Here is a 22,671-nt window from a genome sequence, read left to right on the forward strand (position 1 = left end):
CTCGTCCTGCACCTGGTACTCACATTGGCGCCCAGCTGCCTGAGCATGGCGGTGAAGGCGCGCTCCTCCTTGCCGATCCACGGCCGTGCCTCGTCCTGCACCTGGTACTCACATTGGCGCCCAGCTGCCTGAGCATGGCGGTGAAGGCGCGCTCCTCCTTGCCGATCCACGGCCGTGCCTCGTCCTGCACCTGGTACTCACATTGGCGCCCAGCTGCCTGAGCATGGCGGTGAAGGCGCGCTCCTCCTTGCCGATCCACGGCCGTGCCTCGTCCTGCACCTGGTACTCACATTGGCGCCCAGCTGCCTGAGCATGGCGGTGAAGGCGCGCTCCTCCTTGCCGATCCACGGCCGTGCCTCGTCCTGCACCTGGTACTCACATTGGCGCCCAGCTGCCTGAGCATGGCGGTGAAGGCGCGCTCCTCCTTGCCGATCCACGGCCGTGCCTCGTCCTGCACCTGGTACTCACATTGGCGCCCAGCTGCCTGAGCATGGCGGTGAAGGCGCGCTCCTCCTTGCCGATCCACGGCCGTGCCTCGTCCTGCACCTGGTACTCACATTGGCGCCCAGCTGCCTGAGCATGGCGGTGAAGGCGCGCTCCTCCTTGCCGATCCACGGCCGTGCCTCGTCCTGCACCTGGTACTCACATTGGCGCCCAGCTGCCTGAGCATGGCGGTGAAGGCGCGCTCCTCCTTGCCGATCCACGGCCGTGCCTCGTCCTGCACCTGGTACTCACATTGGCGCCCAGCTGCCTGAGCATGGCGGTGAAGGCGCGCTCCTCCTTGCCGATCCACGGCCGCGCCTCGTCCTGCACCTGGTACGGGCTCACGTGCACATAGATCTCCACGTCTGTACAAACAATACAATTCCTATAATATTATTCTCCTACATCTGTTATGCCAGATCAGAAATTTGTAATATATACTCAAAACGGATCAAAACATGATAGATGATAAATTTTTAGATTTATTTATTTCATAATACAGCTTAAAATTATCAATTGCAGGTATGTCAATATCGTCAATATGTAAGAATTCATATTATGATCATGTCAAACGATAACACACCAGAATCACGTCAGCAAATGCGTTTATATTGTTTAAAATGCTCTGTTATTGGCTTCTCTGATACATATTTATGTTAACCTAGTTTTAGTTTACTTAAACTGTTGGTCATCCGAATAAAAAATGAACTAAAAATATATAATCATTTGTTTTCATCAATCGGGAGAGTTATTTATCCAAAGATGGGTCTTGGCTGGGGCCAAAGCACTAAAATACATATACGTTTATATCATTTCTTTTTACAGCAGTTCATAGGTATAAATATTAGGTAGATAAGTAGTCCATCTTAGGTACAACGGCCACGTGTTGCGGCCGCCATCCAGCAAGTACATCTACACTAGTATACTGACCGAGCCGCACGAGCGTCTCCAGCAGGCAGCGCGACGCGAGCCACGTGTTGCGGCCGCCGTCCAGCCAGTACATCTACACTAGTATACTGACCGAGCCGCACGAGCGTCTCCAGCAGGCAGCGCGACGCGAGCCACGTGTTGCGGCCGCCGTCCAGCCAGTACATCTACACTAGTATACTGACCGAGCCGCACGAGCGTCTCCAGCAGGCAGCGCGACGCGAGCCACGTGTTGCGGCCGCCGTCCAGCCAGTACATCTACACTAGTATACTGACCGAGCCGCACGAGCGTCTCCAGCAGGCAGCGCGACGCGAGCCACGTGTTGCGGCCGCCGTCCAGCCAGTACATCTACACTAGCATACTGACCGAGCCGCACGAGCGTCTCCAGCAGGCAGCGCGACGCGAGCCACGTGTTGCGGCCGCCGTCCAGCCAGTACATCTACACTAGTATACTGACCGAGCCGCACGAGCGTCTCCAGCAGGCAGCGCGACGCGAGCCACGTGTTGCGGCCGCCGTCCAGCCAGTACATCTACACTAGTATACTGACCGAGCCGCACGAGCGTCTCCAGCAGGCAGCGCGACGCGAGCCACGTGTTGCGGCCGCCGTCCAGCCAGTACATCTACACTAGTATACTGACCGAGCCGCACGAGCGTCTCCAGCAGGCAGCGCGACGCGAGCCACGTGTTGCGGCCGCCGTCCAGCCAGTACATCTACACTAGTATACTGACCGAGCCGCACGAGCGTCTCCAGCAGGCAGCGCGACGCGAGCCACGTGTTGCGGCCGCCGTCCAGCCAGTACATCTACACTAGTATACTGACCGAGCCGCACGAGCGTCTCCAGCAGGCAGCGCGACGCGAGCCACGTGTTGCGGCCGCCGTCCAGCCGGTACATCTACACTAGTATACTGACCGAGCCGCACGAGCGTCTCCAGCAGGCAGCGCGACGCGAGCCACGTGTTGCGGCCGCCGTCCAGCCAGTACATCTACACTAGTATACTGACCGAGCCGCACGAGCGTCTCCAGCAGGCAGCGCGACGCGAGCCACGTGTTGCGGCCGCCGTCCAGCCAGTACATCTACACTAGTATACTGACCGAGCCGCACGAGCGTCTCCAGCAGGCAGCGCGACGCGAGCCACGTGTTGCGGCCGCCGTCCAGCCAGTACATCTACACTAGCATACTGACCGAGCCGCACGAGCGTCTCCAGCAGGCAGCGCGACGCGAGCCACGTGTTGCGGCCGCCGTCCAGCCAGTACATCTACACTAGCATACTGACCGAGCCGCACGAGCGTCTCCAGCAGGCAGCGCGACGCGAGCCACGTGTTGCGGCCGCCGTCCAGCCAGTACATCTACACTAGTATACTGACCGAGCCGCACGAGCGTCTCCAGCAGGCAGCGCGACGCGAGCCACGTGTTGCGGCCGCCGTCCAGCCAGTACATCTACACTAGTATACTGACCGAGCCGCACGAGCGTCTCCAGCAGGCAGCGCGACGCGAGCCACGTGTTGCGGCCGCCGTCCAGCCAGTACATCTACACTAGTATACTGACCGAGCCGCACGAGCGTCTCCAGCAGGCAGCGCGACGCGAGCCACGTGTTGCGGCCGCCGTCCAGCCAGTACATCTACACTAGTATACTGACCGAGCCGCACGAGCGTCTCCAGCAGGCAGCGCGACGCGAGCCACGTGTTGCGGCCGCCGTCCAGCCAGTACATCTACACTAGTATACTGACCGAGCCGCACGAGCGTCTCCAGCAGGCAGCGCGACGCGAGCCACGTGTTGCGGCCGCCCGCGTGCCCGCCGTCCAGCCAGTACATCGCTGAGATGCACGAAATGAACCTGCAACACACATATCATTATATTACATAAGTGTTTTTTTTTCATTACATCTATCAGCATCAACCATCGTTATTCTAAGCATCTCATTCTGGGCGCAATAAATACTTAATCACAATCTGTCCCGAAAATAATGTACGTAATTTCGGGTTATTTCCACTAGTTACGACCAAGTTGTTACCAGTGGTAACTACTGGGATTTTTTTTCCCACCTCTTACCGCTGGTAACTACTGGGGAAAGAAATCTCGCCAGTTACCAGTGGTAACTACTGGGAAAAACCCCAGCCCAGTAGTTACCAGTGCTAAGAGGTGGGATTATTTTTCCCAGTAGTTACCACCAAAATTTATTTGATTAGCGTTCAATACGAATAATAACAGTGATTTGATCAATGATCAATTTAAAGTCGAATGAATTATAAGTTATTTAGTTATTAGTTTAATTATAATTCAATTCCTGTTCCAATAAACTGCCTTAAAAGTGATCAAAAATGGTCGGTCTTTGACTGATTTGTTTGTTCGTCGTATAATTGTGACGTTATTTATTGAAAAGAACCTTATTGTCGACGGCGCTTACGCCATTGTCAACGCTGCTCCTATATACATACAACGCTGCGCTACGCAGGGCGGCATAAGCGCCCTCGACAAAAAATCCAGGATTCATGATAACGTCACAATTAATTCAATTTACAATTTATAAGATAAATTTCATCTAAACGTTAATTTTTCTATTACTTTTGATTTTTTGCACTAGCACCGGTTTTAATATTTTTGATCATAGCAGTTTACTGAAACACTAATCGACTAGTAATTATTTTTTAAACCACTCTTTATTAATACTATACTATTTTTACTGTTTTTATTAGTATTGAACTATAGCAAAATTTTGGTTGTAACTACTGAGAAAAAAAATCCCAATAGTTACCACCAAACCGAGTTGGTGGTAACTAGTGGGATTTCTTTTCCCAGTAGTTACCAGTGGTAAATTTTGGGGAAAAATCCCAGTAGTTAGACCCACTGGTACCCACTCGGCTGCAAGCGCAAAAAAGGTCAACAAATAACCAGAAGGGAAGATGACATCCAGTTTACTCTAGGACCCCGCTGGACCAGAGTTGCTTTGGACAGACAGCACTGAAAGAGTTGGAAGAGGTCTATACCGACAGGCACACCATAGTAAGAGACATTGTATTTACAAGTGCTTCATATGTGGATTAAAGGCTTATTAATAAATTTATTCAGGGACCATAATTTTATATCCGCAACGCAGGTTTCGTCAGGTGAACAGAACCTCATAATCAGCTACAGGCGTCGTCACAATACAATACAACGGTAAAATCTGCAACAGGCTTCGTCAACCAACTCTAAAAGTATACATTAAAAAAATCTACATATAATAAGTTTTTGTGAATAATTTAATTTTTGGTACAAGCTTTTATCGCTGACTGTACTTTTTTTCCACAGGCAACTAATACTCATCGAGACAATTCTGAAAACCCCAAACACAGTTAGGTTGCGTTGTTTTATCACAGAGTTCCTATGGCTACCTCCTGTCTCCATCATCAGATCGGCTTGATGGTACTATAATATTGCATTGTCACCCGACTTACATATGTATGCAAATTTTCAGCTTCATCGGAAACCGGGAAGTGGGTCAAATTTAACTTGCAAGATTTGTCCCATACATACTAATTGGGCAAGTTAAATAAAAGCTTGTAAAAGGCACCCTTCTAACTCGCCGCCAGCAGGCAGCGTGTCCAGCAGGCAGTGTGCCCAGCAGGCTGGCCGCATTTCCCCGTTGAATTGCGATGCTAATTCTTTGGGCAATAGTACATTGTGCAACGAGGGAGGTAAGTGAAATTTTGAATACGAGGGTGGTATATACAGTGTGTATTTTTGATATAACCTCAAACTTAAACTAGACGTAGGATTTAGTGCTATAAAACAATTCTGAAAGTGTTTTTTAGTTTAGGCTTCACTACCAGAGCATAATTATTTTTTGCATTTTTTTCGAGCGGCAATGTATTTCGTACATCATGATCACTTGCGACAGTTGTGACGTCGCGTCATTAATGAGACGTTTTGAGTTAAAACAAAGTAGTGATACATTGCTTGCTGAATTCTTTTGTATGAAAAAATAAAAGTCGTCCAAATTTTATAAAACCTATGAAAGTGTCTTAATTACGGCCTAAACGAACTGCCCTTTGATTATGTGTTAGTATCAAAAATATACGCTGTATACAATTTTCCGCTAATATTATAACCAGAGTAACCGGAACTCTATTTTCAACTCCTACGCTTACTCTGTTTATAATATTAGCTGAAAATCGTTGAACATTACACTTTTTGTTTGCCGCGATATCTATTGTCGAGCAGTACTGAGAGTTCCGCTACTCGATGCTAGATGTCGACTGCGAATATAATAATCATTTTGGTACCAAAACTGATGTATAGAGTGAGCACTCTATTACTTCTTATTTCTCTATGGTGGGACGCAGCTAAAGTGTCTACACACGGACCGTCCCAAATCAAAGGCCGCCCTATACTCCAATGCACCAGCCTCCTGCCGTCATCCCTCGCTAAACCAACAGGCTCCAGTATATGTATAGTAAGGGTAGTATAGTAAAGCTTATTTAATTTAATAATTTAATAATTAGGTTAATTGAATGTGGACCTTGTGGCTTGCGTGTCCGCCGGCGTGAGTGTGTGCGTGTAGTGGAACTCGTACAGCAGCTGGTTGAGCACCACGCAGCCCTTGCTGAAGCCCGCCAGCGCCAGCCTGCCGTCCTGCAGCGCCAAGCTCGGCCGCCACCACAGACGGCGAGTCGACCTGACGACAAACACTTATTAAAAAACATGTAGCAATATTTAAAAAAAATACTCAGTGCGTGTCCAATTTCTTGGTCCAATGTGTGTTAAAAAAATCATTTACAGTACATATGGGGCTACTTTATAGCACTAGTGCGAGAAGTAGCATATTATGTTACTGTGTCGAACATTTAAAGGGCCATATGTACTGTAAAACGTTGTACGATACATGTGCGAATAGGTAATTCGCAACTCGTGTCGATTTAAAACACTCCCTTCGGTCGTGTTTTAATTTATCGCCACTCGTTTCGAATTTCCTATTTTTCGCACTTGTATCGTAATGTACTATTTCATCACACTTGCTCGAAAAAGATCTTATTTCATGCAAGTGTGCTAAAGGACAAAAGCCTATTTTGTTCTCGCGGGAGTTATGGATTGTGAAGAAAAAGCTATAAGTCCCTAGGGAGTTATAGCTTTTTTTTTTTTTTTTTTATTATATCACTTATTCATACAAACCACGTAGCCTAAATGAGTTTTACTTTTAAAATACTGACGTTTATAATTTAATATTTTAGTTTATGTTAAAAATTATTTAATTTGATTAATTTAACAGCCGATTAATATATTTTTACATAATTTTCAATCGTGGCTGAATGCCGAATAGGTCTGTGCCTTCGATGTCTCACCTGCCAAGAAATTACAAAATGGCGGACGAATGTTTGATATGTCACCGTATTTAAGAATTATTTCCCTTAAAATTTAGTTTTTTCTTCGCAAGTGTGATGAAAAACATTGTGTGTAACTCCGGGGGTAAGCATATTGCAAACTCGGGTCTTTACTTCCCTCCAGCCTGCGGCTGTCGGGAATTACCACCCTCGTCTCCAAAATTTCACTTACCCCCCTCGTTGCACAATGTACTATTATTTCAGACCTTGAACGATGCTGCTATACTGTGGCCGTTGATCTACTAGATGGCGCCACTTTTTGATATTTAACAATCTTTATTTAAATGTTTCAATTATTTACTTGTGATTGAACCATAGTCTACTTTTTGTACATACAATACAGATATTCGTTATTGCTCACCAATATGAAAAGAACATAATGACATACAAATTAAACACAATTTAGACTATGGTAGACAACGGGCGGTCATATCGCTAAAGACATACATAGACCACTTAACCACATAGTGTTCGTTTGTCTTTCATATTTTACTTTTGGCTCTCAATTGCTCAAAGGATGACTGGAAGAGATCCCTTATAAGGATAAAACGCCTTTGTACATTGATAATAATAATAATAATAATTCAGCCTATATAAGTCCCACTGCTGGGCACAGGCCTCCTCTCATGTGCGAGAGGGCTCGGGCTATAGTCCCCACGCTAGCCCAATGCGGATTGGGGACTTCACATACACCTTTGAATTTCTTCTCAGATTTCCTCACGATGTTTTTCCTTCACCGAAAAGCTAGTGGTAAATATCAAATGATATTTCGTACATAAGTTCCGAAAAACTCATTGGTACGAGCCAGGATTTGAACCCGCGACCTCCGGATTGAACATTGACAACATTTTTTTAAATTGTATCTTTACCTACTCTTATGTACAATAAAGTGTTTAAATACATGTCAGTAGAAGAATAAGGATCAAAGTCAAATGGAGTTCTAAAAGTTTTAATTATGTGTCGAAAGACGGCAGTAAATTATTAAATTTACGTCGCTGCAAAGGTTTCTTTGACAATACACCTCTATTTCAAATTCTCTGTGGCAGGATCAATATCCCAAACTACTAAACTTAAGTAATAGAGAAATAAATTGCTAGTAAGCTAGTAAGACTCCGCAGCAAGCTCGGTTTTCCAAACGTAAGCTCTCTCGATTCCGACGCTTTATGCCAGGAACGCAGAATGTCAGATTAGCAGGATGCCAGATTCGCAAAAAGTCAGATTCTCAGAATGTCACTAGCTAAATTGTTTTGTTACTTTATACTTACAATAAGATAGATACCATAGTTTAAAAAAGCGGCCAAGTGCGAGTCGGACTCGCCCATGAAGGGCCCCGTACCATTTATGACGTATTAAAAACAAACTACTCACTAGATCTCGTTCAAACCAATTTTCGGTAGAAGTTTGCATGGTAATGTACATCATATATTTTTTTAGGTTTATCATTCTCTTATTTTAGAAGTTACAGGGAGGGGGGGGGACCCACATTTGACCATTTTGGAAGTGTCTCTCGCGTAAACTATTCAGTTTAGAAAAAAATGATATTAGAAACCTCAATATCATTTTTGAAGACCTATCCATAGATACCCCACACGTATGGGTTTGATGAAAAAGTTTGAGTTTCAGTTCTAAGTATGGGGAACCACCAAAATTTGTTTTTTTTTTCTTGAATTTTTGAAAACGGGAAGGGATTTAGCACGTCTAATGTCTAATGGCAAAGCATTCCACAACCGAACAGCACGAAAAGAAAAAGAGTTGCTATAAAATTTTGATGATGAAGGTGGTGGAGCAAGGAGATGCATCTCCGCACAGCGGACCGAGGAAAGATAGTTGAAACGCTTTTTAAGATATAGAGGGGTGGAGGGGTTGAAAAGAATGTTATAAAGAAGTACAAGAATATGAGAGTTACGGCGATGACGAATAGGGAGCCACTTGAGCTGGGTACGAAATTCAGAGACGTGGTCATATTTGCGTAATCCAAATATGAATCTTATACAGACGTTTTGAAGGCGCTCAAGTTTATTTAGCTGGTCCTCTGTAAGATCAAGATAGCAAATATCGGCATAATCCAATATAGGGAGAAGAAGAGATTGAGCAAGCGCAATTCTGGTAGCGAGCGGCAAGAAGCTACGAAGCCTGCGAAGTGACCCCAGAGAAGCAAACATCTTCCTACTGATCTCACTTATCTGTGGTACCCAAGACAGTGTGCGATCAAATATAACTTATATTTATTATATATAAATATAAGTTTTAATATGAGAACAGAACTCCGTTTGTATGGGAAGGTGAAATTTGGCCGTTCTTGCTGCGGACTCTTATGTTTAGATAATTTTTAGATTACAATAAATTCGGCAACTCTTTTTTGTGAAGCTGCAGACGACATCCATTGGAACAAAACCTACTCACGGCTCGAGTGTCTCTGGTGCTGGACTTGCCGCTCCGTTCGAGCTGCCTTCCGCCGGCGATGTACTCTGTAACATATATTAAAATATATTAAATATTATTCGCTATGTGCACGACTGTCACGCAACCTAGCGTCCGCAAGTCTAGGGGAAAACGTGAATGCACTACATCTTATAAAACTACTCCAAAACTAAAAACCACTGAACGGATTTTCATACGACTTTGATCTATCAATAGAGTGATTCTTGAGGAAGGTTTAGGTATATAACTTGTTAAGGTTTTGTGTAAATTGGTTGAAATACAGCGGTGTTGTTGGAAAAAATCACGCTGCCTTGGAGCTTTAATCGAAAATGCTGACTAATCCGTTTGAGCTATAACAACACAATGTATGGTGGGGTTGTCTCTCTTTCATGGGTCTACAAAAAAGTCCGCGATGTTGAATGTCTATCTTTTAAGGATAACTTACTATACCCATCCTTAACGTCGAGAAAAAGATCACATAGTATGTGACACGCATCCAGTATTCATAATTATCAAATTAAATACCTTAGCTATATTAAGCATTTCATACAGATTACAATTGTCCCTTACACCATACAATTTAAATGAATATTTCAGGAGTAATCGTAACTTGAAGTTTCATTTCGAGCCATATAACTTGTACGAAATGTTAAAGACGCTATCCGCTGTTAGTTCTAATTTTTACCACCTTATGCGCTGGGATCGCTTTACTTACCCCCACCATGCACTTCGCACGGTCCCAATAGGAGATCATTGCACAGATTGACTACGCCTTACAGTAAGCTCAAGAAGGCTTGTACTGTGGCAAAGAGAAATTTGTGGCAAGTTCAGTATGAATATAAGTTTTTGGAAAAAAAAAAAAACATTTTTGGTACAAGCTTTTGTCGCTGACTGTACTTTTCTTTCCACAGTCAACTAATACTCATCGAGCAAATTCTAAAAACCCCAAACACAATTAGGTTGCGTTGTTTTACCACAGAGTTCCTATGTCCACCCCTTGTCTCCATCATCAGATCAGCTCGATGGTACCATAATATTGCATTGTCACCCGACTTACGTATGTATGCAAATTTTCAGCTCAATCGGAAACCGGGAAGTGGATCAAATTTAACTTGCAAGATTTGATTACAAACAGACAACGGTCAAGTGAAAGTAAATAAAAGCTTATAAAAACTTAAAAACGCTGTATTTTTTTAACTATGGTATCAGTTACATGAACTAATTACAGCCCTAGAGATTCCTAATCCTATTGTAAGTACAAAGTTTCAGAGCAATCTAGCTAGTTGTTTTATAATGAGAGAGTAACTACATTTGTATGGAGGACCGAGCTGAACACAAACATCACTCAAACGCCAATCTCCCGGGCGCAAGCGAGCTATTGTAAACCTCTTTAAAGTATGAAGGTTACCTAATAATAATTATGTTAAGTTATCTCCTGACACAGGTGTCTTCATACCTACTAGGAGGGCTCAACACTTGTAACAATTTTATACGTGTTTTTTCACGAAATATTTTTTTTTTTTTAATTATGTAAGTAGTGTGTATGTATATGTATTGTCTTACTGTTGTACACTTTTTTAAGGGTATTTTAGTTTTAATTTAGCTTGCTATTTAGTTTTTTTGCACCTCCTAATTAATATAATAATTAGTTAATTTAAGTTTCATTTCTCCACTACCTAAAGGTTGTGTGGAAGAGATCGCTTTGTAGCGATAAGGCCGCCTGTTGTTTACCTCTATCTTCATGTTTTTTATGTGTTTCCATGTACATTTTTTTCAGAGGTTGTGTAATAAAGAGGATTTGTATTGTATTGTATTGTTACCTTTCCAGTGTCCGCCATAACACCTATAGTTGTCCTTAGCGCTGTGGGCACGACTAGTAACGACACCTGTAGGTGTTCTTGACGTTCAAAGGGTTAAGTAAAATTTCAAAATCATGTATTGGTGTCTCATCTTACCTTCAAATCATCGGTGTCCTCGGACGCGGCCTCCAGCCCCGCGAGCAGCTCCTGTTCGGGAATCTTCTTCACTTGATTACTTACTTCTTGGAGTAACCTGCGTTAACAAATACACAAAATTAAAATTATACTGAAAGTTTTGTATTTTTCCAAGCATTTAATGATCCCACACTTCCGCCACAAAAAAAAAAAAAAAACAAATAATTACTCGTAAAATAAACTATATACCACCTACACACATATAGTAAAGTTTAATTTTGGATGGATCACAAATCGTCCACGATGTTTACAGTTTATTTGATTTTTTTTTATACTACGTCGGTGGCAAACAAGCATACGGCCCGCCTGATGGTAAGCAGCCTCCGTAGCCTATGTACGCCTGCAACTCCAGAGGAGTTACAGAAAGAAAAGAATTTTCAAAAGAGCGCGATACCTCCTAGGTATAGCTAGGAAAAAAAAATGAGAACTGCGGTGAGCGAAATTCAGTTTAAGTAAAAACTAGTTTAAGATATCGATGTATAAACAAGGCACCGTTTCCACTATTAGTTAGTAATAAACTAATTGGAGGTATTACTGCAATGTTCTACCGCCAAGTGCAGCACTAGCACATATTGTAAACCCTAGATTAACTTATACATACTATGCCTTAAACAGTTTGTGAGAAGTTTTCACTATGACTTTGTTGCATCAAGGCGTTAACGTTTCGTTGAAGATAAAACTGCTCTACTCGCGGGTGCAGTAGCTGCAGCTGTGGTAGTGGAGCCTGCAAGTAGAGTACCTCTGCAGGTGCAGCAGCGCGCTGTGCGTGGGCGTGTGCTCGGGCACGCCGGTGTTGTTGCTCTACTCGCGGGTGCAGTGGCTGCAGCTGTGGTAGTGGAGCCTGCAAGTAGAGTACCTCTGCAGGTGCAGCAGCGCGCTGTGCGTGGGCGTGTGCTCGGGCACGCCGGTGTTGTTGCTCTACTCGCGGGTGCAGTGGCTGCAGCTGTGGTAGTGGAGCCTGCAAGTAGAGTACCTCTGCAGGTGCAGCAGCGCGCTGTGCGTGGGCGTGTGTTCGGGCACGCCGGTGTTGTTGCTCTACTCGCGGGTGCAGTGGCTGCAGCTGTGGTAGTGGAGCCTGCAAGTAGAGTACCTCTGCAGGTGCAGCAGCGCGCTGTGCGTGGGCGTGTGCTCGGGCACGCCGGTGTTGTTGCTCTACTCGCGGGTGCAGTGGCTGCAGCTGTGGTAGTGGAGCCTGCAAGTAGAGTACCTCTGTAGGTGCAGCAGCGCGCTGTGCGTGGGCGTGTGCTCGGGCACGCCGGTGTTGTTGCTCTACTCGCGGCTGCAGTGGCTGCAGCTGTGGTAGTGGAGCCTGCAAGTAGAGTACCTCTGCAGGTGCAGCAGCGCGCTGTGCGTGGGCGTGTGCTCGGGCACGCCGGTGTTGTTGCTCTACTCGCGGGTGCAGTGGCTGCAGCTGTGGTAGTGGAGCCTGCAAGTAGAGTACCTCTGCAGGTGCAGCAGCGCGCTGTGCGTGGGCGTGTGCTCGGGCACGCCGGTGTTGTTGCTCTACTCGCGGGTGCAGTGGCTGCAGCTGTGGTAGTGGAGCCTGCAAGTAGAGTACCTCTGCAGGTGCAGCAGCGCGCTGTGCGTGGGCGTGTGCTCGGGCACGCCGGTGTTGTTGCTCTACTCGCGGGTGCAGTGGCTGCAGCTGTGGTAGTGGAGCCTGCAAGTAGAGTACCTCTGCAGGTGCAGCAGCGCGCTGTGCGTGGGCGTGTGCTCGGGCACGCCGGTGTTGTTGCTCTACTCGCGGCTGCAGTGGCTGCAGCTGTGGTAGTGGAGCCTGCAAGTAGAGTACCTCTGCAGGTGCAGCAGCGCGCTGTGCGTGGGCGTGTGCTCGGGCACGCCGGTGTTGTTGCTCTACTCGCGGGTGCAGTGGCTGCAGCTGTGGTAGTGGAGCCTGCAAGTAGAGTACCTCTGCAGGTGCAGCAGCGCGCTGTGCGTGGGCGTGTGCTCGGGCACGCCGGTGTTGTTGCTCTACTCGCGGGTGCAGTGGCTGCAGCTGTGGTAGTGGAGCCTGCAAGTAGAGTACCTCTGCAGGTGCAGCAGCGCGCTGTGCGTGGGCGTGTGTTCGGGCACGCCGGTGTTGTTGCTCTACTCGCGGGTGCAGTGGCTGCAGCTGTGGTAGTGGAGCCTGCAAGTAGAGTACCTCTGCAGGTGCAGCAGCGCGCTGTGCGTGGGCGTGTGCTCGGGCACGCCGGTGTTGTTGCTCTACTCGCGGCTGCAGTGGCTGCAGCTGTGGTAGTGGAGCCTGCAAGTAGAGTACCTCTGCAGGTGCAGCAGCGCGCTGTGCGTGGGCGTGTGCTCGGGCACGCCGGTGTTGTTGCTCTACTCGCGGGTGCAGTGGCTGCAGCTGTGGTAGTGGAGCCTGCAAGTAGAGTACCTCTGCAGGTGCAGCAGCGCGCTGTGCGTGGGCGTGTGCTCGGGCACGCCGGTGTTGTTGCTCTACTCGCGGGTGCAGTGGCTGCAGCTGTGGTAGTGGAGCCTGCAAGTAGAGTACCTCTGCAGGTGCAGCAGCGCGCTGTGCGTGGGCGTGTGTTCGGGCACGCCGGTGTTGTTGCTCTACTCGCGGGTGCAGTGGCTGCAGCTGTGGTAGTGGAGCCTGCAAGTAGAGTACCTCTGCAGGTGCAGCAGCGCGCTGTGCGTGGGCGTGTGCTCGGGCACGCCGGTGTTGTTGCTCTACTCGCGGCTGCAGTGGCTGCAGCTGTGGTAGTGGAGCCTGCAAGTAGAGTACCTCTGCAGGTGCAGCAGCGCGCTGTGCGTGGGCGTGTGCTCGGGCACGCCGGTGTTGTTGCTCTACTCGCGGGTGCAGTGGCTGCAGCTGTGGTAGTGGAGCCTGCAAGTAGAGTACCTCTGCAGGTGCAGCAGCGCGCTGTGCGTGGGCGTGTGTTCGGGCACGCCGGTGTTGTTGCTCTACTCGCGGGTGCAGTGGCTGCAGCTGTGGTAGTGGAGCCTGCAAGTAGAGTACCTCTGCAGGTGCAGCAGCGCGCTGTGCGTGGGCGTGTGCTCGGGCACGCCGGTGTTGTTGCTCTACTCGCGGCTGCAGTGGCTGCAGCTGTGGTAGCGGAGCCTGCAAGTAGAGTACCTCTGCAGGTGCAGCAGCGCGCTGTGCGTGGGCGTGTGCTCGGGCACGCCGGTGTTGTTGCTCTACTCGCGGCTGCAGTGGCTGCAGCTGTGGTAGCGGAGCCTGCAAGTAGAGTACCTCTGCAGGTGCAGCAGCGCGCTGTGCGTGGGCGTGTGCTCGGGCACGCCGGCGTTGTTGCTCGGCACGAAGTTGTCATAGCAACTGAAACTCTTGTACTCGATCCTGAGAAAAATCGGGATGCGATGCGAGTAAAGAATCTTTATGTCAATATATCTGCTTAAATTAACTACAGCGACATTTTAGGGGTCGCTGCCGGACTTTGAAAATTTGGACGGATTTTTTTTTTTCGATTTTTCTTTGTTGGTCGATGAGTCAGAGTGTATTCATGTGCAAATTAACATATGTGCAAATTAACATAAAAAAATGCCGATGACTTTTTTTAAATTAATTTATGAGTCATAAAAACACATCTGTTAATGAATTTATGAACGATACTATCATGAAATTATTTTAAAATATTAGTATCCTGTAATTATTTAATTTTTGGATTGATATGTTATTATATATCTTTTTGTATATCTGTTTTGACGATCATAACATGAATTCTTGTAGATTGACATGCCTGCAATTTATAATGTAATCTGTATTATGAAATAAATAAATCTAAATCCAAATCATCTTATATGGAGTGTCCATATTTTCAAAGTGCGGTAGCGACCTAAATGTATTTCAAAATTCTGACACACACACACAAACAACAGATGAATCTCATCAGCTACAATTTAGAAAGGTCCACTGCCAGGCAAAAGAAAATCAGGGAAACCTTACAAACGGTGGTCCGATGACCTAATATAAGCAGTAGGGAAGAAATAAAAAATTATGTAATAAATGGGAGATCTTTACCCAAATGGGATCTATACCTTAACAAACATCAATACTTGACTACTTTAAAGGAATTCAACTGTAATTGAGTTATGGAAATAAACAAGGTTTTATTATTATTAGGTGTTATACTTTGATATTTTTTTTCACCTATTTTTATTATGTTTTTTTTTATATTGGCTGTTTTTAGGGTTCCGTAGCCAAATGGCAAAAAACGGAACCCTTATAGATTCGTCATGTCCGTCTGTCTGTCCGATTCTGTCACAGCCACTTTTTTCCGAAACTATAAAAGCTATACTGTTCAAACTTGGTAAGTAGATGTATTCTATGAATCGCATTATGATTTTTACACAAAAATAGAAAAAAAACAATAAATTTTGGGGGTTCCCCATACTTAGAACTGAAACACAAAAAATATTTTTTCATCAAACCCATACGTGTGGGGTATCTATGGATAGGTCTTTAAAAATGATATTGAGGTTTCTAATATCATTTTTTTCTAAACTGAAAAGTTTGCGCGAGAGACACTTCCAAAGTGGTAAAAAGTGTGTCCCCCCCCCCCCGTAACTTCTAAAATAACAGAATGAAAAATCTAAAAAAATATATATGATATACATTGCCATGCAAACTTCCACCGAAAATTGGTTCGAACGAGATCTAGTAAGTAGTTTTTTTTAATACGTCATAAATGGTACGGAACCCTTCATGGGCGACTCCGACTCGCACTTGGCCGCTTTTTTTACAATAATTGCACGCCTGCATGCAGACTGAATGCACAGATTTCTTTTATTTCGTAAAACCTCATAAGTCATAACTGTGTTCAATGCAAATAAATTCTTTGAATCTTTGAATTTAGTTAATAATAATTGATGTAGGTTTGATATCTTATCATCGAGCCGTGTTCCCGAGGTTCCACTTGATATAAATAAATAAATATCATAGGACATTATTACACAAATTGACTAAGTCCCACAGTAAGCTCATTAAGGCGTGTGTTAAGATGATCTAGTGCCTAGATCAGGCATGGCCAACAGGTCGATCGCGACTGCAAGTCCAGTCGATCGTGGCAAGTCCAAAAAATATAAATACGTAGGCCGGATTCATTTAAGGTTTCAAGAAGTATGTAATTGGTAGATCGCACAGGGTTTCGTTAGTAAACATGAGATCTTGGGTCTAATCAAGTTGGCCACCCCTGGCCTAGATTATCTAGGTCCTTAGATCTCGTTAGCTTACCTGGAGGGCCGAACGACTACAATGTGGTGGGAGGGGAAGTTTTGACTGAGGATGCGAGCCGTGTTTTCGAGGTTCCACTTGATATAGTTCCGATTGTCGCGGTGCGCCTGCATGAGCTCCGGATAGTCCTGCAAGAGATTATGAAAGTCATATATTGGGTTAATGTGTATAAGTAATGCAGCCACATTTGGAATATTAAACCAATTAAACCAACATGTTTGGAAGTGTATTCTATCTTACGGCAGCGCCTGTTTCCTCACGATGTTTTCCTTCACCGAAAAGCGACTGGTAAATATCAATAGATATTTCGTACATAAGTTCCGAAAAACTCATTGGTAAGAGCCGGGGTTTGAACCCGCGACCTCCGGATTGAAAGTCGCACGCTCTTACCGCTAGGCCACCAGCGCTCTCTAATATACGGTATACATAAGTATAACAAATAACAATATTTAAATACTTACCCCCTTATTCATAAACGTGTACTAAAGTTACGATGCCGCTGATCATCGTTTGTCCCTTTCCGACGTATTGGTATGATGGAAAGGGACAAACGATGATCAGCGGCATCATAACTTTAGTACACGTTTATGAATAAGGGGGTTAAAGCCCAATGAGTTCGTCTTCTTCTGCAATTCACACTGAGTGTAAGCGTGATAGAGAGTGTGTGCCAGGGAGAGAGGATATCATTTGTTTAATCTAACCTTTTTACTTTTAAATAAATAAAAAAGTAAACGATAAATTCCCAACATGAGTTTGCCGATTTTTAGAAGCCATTTTCATATTTTTAGCATAATATGCATGATTTGTGACATATTTTTAAAGTGCATTTTAGAGCGAGTCAAAACTCAGGAATCGAATAGATAGTCTCCCGAGAAAGGCCTCAAGATTGCTAATTAAATTTATGAAAGCCGTATTGTGAACCAAAAAAGCGCTTTTTAAAAATTCGTTATAAATCACCATAATATACCCATCGAGTGCCGTACTCGTGGAACAGGTTTTTGTATCTAGTCTTTTCGTGGACGCGTCCTCACAGGACTCAGTACTCATATACCTAATACATCTCATCTCACCGCTAACAATACCGAATCAAAAAAGTTTATTTTCCCCAATTAGATTTACTCATGTTCACGAACAAACATGCCAATCCAGTCCAATAACCGATATACAAATTATTGTAAGTCAAGGACACCAAGCAGCAAGGGTTTAATACAATTTACGTTGAACAAACTATAGCGCGTTCTATCTCGCCGGTGGCGCCATCTGTTGCAACATTGGGTAAACTTTCATACTAGATCAATAACAAGAGCAATGAAGATGAAATTTCCGTTTCAAAGTGGCAAGCAATAGTCTTCGTAAAAGCAATTAAAACTCGTATTAGGAAGAAGAGAATAAAGTAATCCTCAATCCTCAAATTAAGACTCATAAGTACTCGATACTCTCACAACTAGCCCGTATTACGTATAGCCCTAGCGCAATACGCACTTGAAACTCATATAGGGAAGAAAAGAATAAGGTATTTTTTTTTACATTTTAATCCCCAGTCATAAGTACTCATCATCACCAACTATACCCATCGAGTGCCGTACTCGTAAGTATACCCCATTTCATTTGCGATGGCGGGATTCCACTAGAGACGGTCATTAGGCGTAAACAATAGAAGTTGCGACAACAAAGGATACCCGGCAAACTTTATTTTCGGGGTCGTGTCTTACATGTAACTGTCCAGTATTGATCCTTGTGTTATTATTTGACCACACGCTAGCTTTGAAGAGCAGAGCTCGTAAAGCAATTGTTAGATAAAAGATCAACATGAGAAGACCATATTGTGCAGTTTAAAACTGAATCTCGCCATCGCATATGAAATATTATGAAATGGGGTATACTCGTGGGACAGGTTTATGGATCTATTAGTATTCTCGTGGACGCGTACTCTCAAGTTCCAATACTCATTTTGCCTAGTCCTTCCTATTACATCTCAGTTCACTACAGCTTAAACATCATCAAAGAAGTTTTCACATTCCAATTTGGATTTACTCACGAATAAACATGGCAATCCAGTACAAAAATCGTCATACAATAATATTGCATTGTCAAAAGAACCGTGCAATAGCGAAGCTTTAGTACAATTTACGTTGAACAAACGATAGCGCGTTCTATCTCGCCGGTGGCGCCATCTGTTGCAACATTGGGTAAACTGTAGATTTAAGCCTAGTTGCACCAACCACAATAGATGAGCTAATCAACAACAAAGAGCAGTGAAGAATAAAATTTCCGGTACATTTTTTTTTTGTGAACGTTAACCGATGGATTGCCCTATACAAATAACATCATATTTTAGAATTTTACCCACCATTATTTAATTTATATTTTAAAAAATCATCGTGCGTATCCATTAGCTACGTCACACGAATTCCTAGGTTTTTTTGACCCTAAGCCCCCCCACCGCCCTCTTTCTGTTACATTTGGTAAACCCAGGGGGGGGGGGGGGGGGGGTGACGTCATATTTTTTTTATCAACGAAATCGGCGAATCGAAAATATCCGTTAGCCCAGCCAGGATGCACCATGCTGAGTCGGGACTATTCTTTGCTTTTTCACTTTACTTAAAAGTAATCCTAGTAATCTGTTTTTCATTTACTTGTACGAGTACGCACCATGTATTTCTATTTATTATTATTTATTTATTAAAGGTCGCTTTTAATTGTATTCTAAAAACTAAAGATTATTACTACTGTCTCAGTACATACGGTACCTGCACGTCGCCGCCCCAGAACACGAGCGCGGGCGGCGATTGCACGCGGCGCACGCACGGCGAGAACAGCACGTCATTGCGGCGCCCCTCTAACCCCTGGAATACAGCAAATACGTCGTCAACATTTATTAAGCAACAAGTCACAAATGATTTCGTTTAACCACCTGGAGCTCTTATAAAGGACTAGTTTCAAGATTTAAAAATAAAGAAGGCTGGGTTTTAGGAGGGTATACCGGTAACAGTCAAATGATTTTAAAAATTGTTTAGGCAAGTGTCTCATTAGGCGGGTCCACAAAAAGCGAGCATACGCGCGAGGCAATTTCCTCGCGCACAAAGCCTCCCCTCCTCCTTCCGTTTTAATTAATGTTGTTTTACACTTGGTAATATGTAACTTTAAAATGAGAATGGGGTCGAGTAATTCACATAGGTTCTTTCAAGCCAGGTATATTTATGGTAAGTGGTCACTGTTTTATTGAACCGTAAAAGAGGCCTTGTAGAATAGTTTTTTGTCGAACCTTGACGCGACTGAGTCGCACCACCATTCGCTTCACCGAGCCATGTCTGCGGGGTCGCGACGCATCGCTGCGAGCCTCCGTGGGGGACGGATGCAGGAGAGCTCAACCTGGACAGCAAATAGGAAAGTCTTGTGACATAGGCCTGGTTAAGCCAACAGTTGATAAATTAGGAAAGGACTAAAGATGTAATTTTTAGGGTTCCGTAGTCAACTAGGAACCCTTATAGTTTCGCCATGTCCGTCTGTCTGTCTGTCTGTCCGAGGCTTTGCTCCGTGGTCGTAAGTGCTAGAAAGCTGAAAATTGGCATGGATATATAAATCAATAAAGCCGACAAAGTCGTATAATAAAATCATTTTTTTTTTTATTGTACCTCCCTACACGTAAAGTGGGGGTGAAATATTTTTCTTTACTTCAACCCTACTGTGTGGGATATCGTTGAAAAGGTCTTTCAAAACTAATAGGGGTCTTAAGCAAACATTTTTTGACAAAGTGCATATATTCGGAGATAATCGCTACGAAAGAAAAAAAATGTGTCCCACCCCTCTAACTTTTGAACCATAGGTCAAAAAAATATGAAAAAAATCGTGGAAGTAGAGCTTAAGAAAGACATTAAATGAAAACTACAGCGGACATTATCAGTTTAGCTGTTTTTGAGTTATCGCAAAAAGTTTCCCCTTCATAGTAAAAAGACGTACATCCGCAGTTCATCCCTTAGGTAACAATCTACTATACTTTAAGCTCCAGTTTAGCTTATTGTGACGGAAGAATAACTACGTAACCCTACTCTGAGCATGGCCCGACATGCTCTTGGCCGGTTTTTAAATGTTGAATTTCTAGTTTTAATAAATTTTTCTCTACAATTCAAGACTCGGAAAAATAAGTAATTCAACATGATGCTGTTTGTACTTTTACATTAACCAGGTTTACTTGGAAAAAATCAAAAATAGTAGTTTAAATTTTAAACACTTGTCCAAATAAAAAACACTTAAGGATGCACTCAATTGTGACTTTCTTTACTGAAGGTTCAGTTTACTTCTAAACAAGCTGTTATAACTTTCCTATATTATACTCGTAACTGTGTTGAGATCCATCAGTGATTTAATAACAGAGACTATTGCTGTAAGCCTAGACAACAATAGACTTTGAGACAATACACAAAAAAAAAACACCATTCGAAATTTGATATTTTTATTTAATTATCACTAAAATAGACAAAGTAGAAAATACAAGTTTACCAACTAATAACCCACAAATGGCATAGTTCACAATTCTTGGCAAATTATTTAACTAGTATACTGTTAAACTCAATTCCAGAATTTAGATTGAAAGTACAAAAGTCATTCATTCATTGGTTTCTCAATCATTCATTTTGGAACATTGGACTAGAAACTTTCTTGTCACTTCACTTGTCTATTAGCCTTCTGGTGATAATATTTAGTATCATTCATGCACACTGTTATCTTCAAAGTGATGTCGTCCAAACAGTTCTTGAGATCCTCCCGGAGCTCCCGGACCTTGACCCTCACATCTTCACACATCAGGTTGTAACACATTGCCACTAGACCCATACCCAGCAGCACATAAACAAAGTTTATGACAAGTTTCACATGAGAGCCTCCCGCTGAATCAGCGATGTTAGCTCCAGGAACAAAGTCCCCAAAACCAATTTTACACAAGCTTATAACACAGAAGTATGTAGAATCTAGATAGTTCCATTTCTCCCAAGCTCCAAACATAATAGTGCCTGATAGGATGTAAAATGATATAACCCATAAGCAAGCAGTTGATGGAACTGTGATCTTCCTCTTTATTGGCTCTCCATCTTCAAACACTGGGTCTTCACGTCTGCTGCACTCGTGAGCCGTTATATACAACCATTTAAAGGTTTTCGCCAGCACCTTACCCATGTTGCAAAAGTATAAAATATAAATTGGTATGCCGAAAAAGGCGTATGCAATAGTTAGAATTTTACCCCAAACCGTTTTTGGTACAATATTGCCATATCCAATCATAGTGAACACAGATAAACTGTACATTAGAGCAGCTGGGAATGACCAGATATCTTCAGGTGAGTGTCCACTGTAGCCTTTATGTATGGCTTGTGATATATTATTCTGGTATACTCTTAGGATTTCATCTGCTCCAGTTTTGAAAGCAGCTTCATCAAATATGTTATTTTTCTGGACTATGGTCCACAGCTGTTGCGTCGTGTTGAGCCGCCACTGACGCACGTCTTCGAGCTGCCGGTCGGGGCTGTTCTTCTCGATGTGTATGAAGCTGGCGGCGCCGAGCATCGCGTAACACACGACTAGCGCGCCAACTCCCACTTGTGTAAACATGAATGCTATGAATTTCCTTAAGCAATCCTTTATTTTCTCCCTGGCGTCGCTGCCGGTGGTAGACGACGAGTCTCTGCTGCGCATGGAGCCGTGGAAGCTCGAGAATGCCGTGTTCTGCCGCTCCATGATTGCGGTCGCATATAAATTACGAAACTGGAGTATTCCTGCGGCACTGACGCGAGTACTAGTACGTGAGTGCCTGCCCTCGCACGCCCACTATTTCGGGAGATTAATTGGCAAGCCGCCAGACTGATGTTATTATAAAACATAGGTTGTTTTGATTTGAGTATGAAACTTCATTTGCCGTAATATAAACAACGCAAAGTTACAAAATAATGAAGTAAAGGGATAATTGAGGGACGTAATCACTGATTCTACCGATTATTGTGATCCCTATATATTTCATTTTACTTAGACGCATTAAAATAAACTAATTTACAAACTAAAATAAGCGTACTTACGGCTACCGCTTGTAAACAGTGCTTTTCTGTCTTGGTTGTGTGTATTAAGTCAGTGAAAAACCAATTACTCGAAAAAGAATAATAACAGCAGCTGCAGTTACCACTTAACTTTATGATAAACGAATAAGACAGGATATTATTTTGATTTTTGTGATGAATAAAAGATATGATACGTCAATTTGTTGATGCGTGTTTTGACAAAAAACCAAACGCAACCATGAAAG

At 44.1% G+C, this 22,671-nt stretch overlaps 2 protein-coding genes across 4 annotated transcripts; both read right to left on the reverse strand.

Moving 5' to 3' along the window:
* Positions 1 to 24: 24 nt before the first annotated feature.
* On the reverse strand, positions 25 to 22,638 carry LOC133515762 (mitochondrial protein C2orf69 homolog). 3 transcript variants are annotated; one of them, XM_061848342.1, is made up of 10 exons: positions 22,448 to 22,634; positions 19,648 to 19,754; positions 19,133 to 19,228; positions 16,383 to 16,510; positions 14,385 to 14,489; positions 11,150 to 11,246; positions 9,177 to 9,241; positions 5,915 to 6,070; positions 3,143 to 3,249; positions 25 to 848 (listed from the first exon to the last, which is right to left on the reverse strand). In XM_061848342.1, exons 2-10 carry the CDS (start codon positions 19,672 to 19,674, stop codon positions 643 to 645), a joined length of 987 nt encoding a protein of 328 aa, XP_061704326.1. In that variant the 5' UTR covers positions 19,675 to 19,754; positions 22,448 to 22,634; the 3' UTR covers positions 25 to 642. The 3 variants fall into 3 exon arrangements, with proteins under 3 accessions (XP_061704326.1, XP_061704328.1, XP_061704329.1); XM_061848344.1 differs by lacking the exons at positions 19,133 to 19,228; positions 19,648 to 19,754 and having other exon boundaries at positions 22,448 to 22,638; XM_061848345.1 differs by lacking the exons at positions 19,648 to 19,754; positions 22,448 to 22,634 and having other exon boundaries at positions 19,128 to 19,228.
* On the reverse strand, positions 20,819 to 22,422 carry LOC133515761 (TWiK family of potassium channels protein 7). Its single transcript, XM_061848341.1, has one exon. The coding sequence runs from the start codon at positions 22,110 to 22,112 to the stop codon at positions 21,045 to 21,047; it is 1,068 nt and encodes a 355-aa protein (XP_061704325.1). The 5' UTR covers positions 22,113 to 22,422; the 3' UTR covers positions 20,819 to 21,044.
* Positions 22,639 to 22,671: the final 33 nt, after the last annotated feature.

The sequence above is a fragment of the Cydia pomonella genome, chromosome 3 (genome assembly GCF_033807575.1).
Source record: "Cydia pomonella isolate Wapato2018A chromosome 3, ilCydPomo1, whole genome shotgun sequence".
NCBI lineage: Eukaryota > Metazoa > Arthropoda > Insecta > Lepidoptera > Tortricidae > Cydia > Cydia pomonella.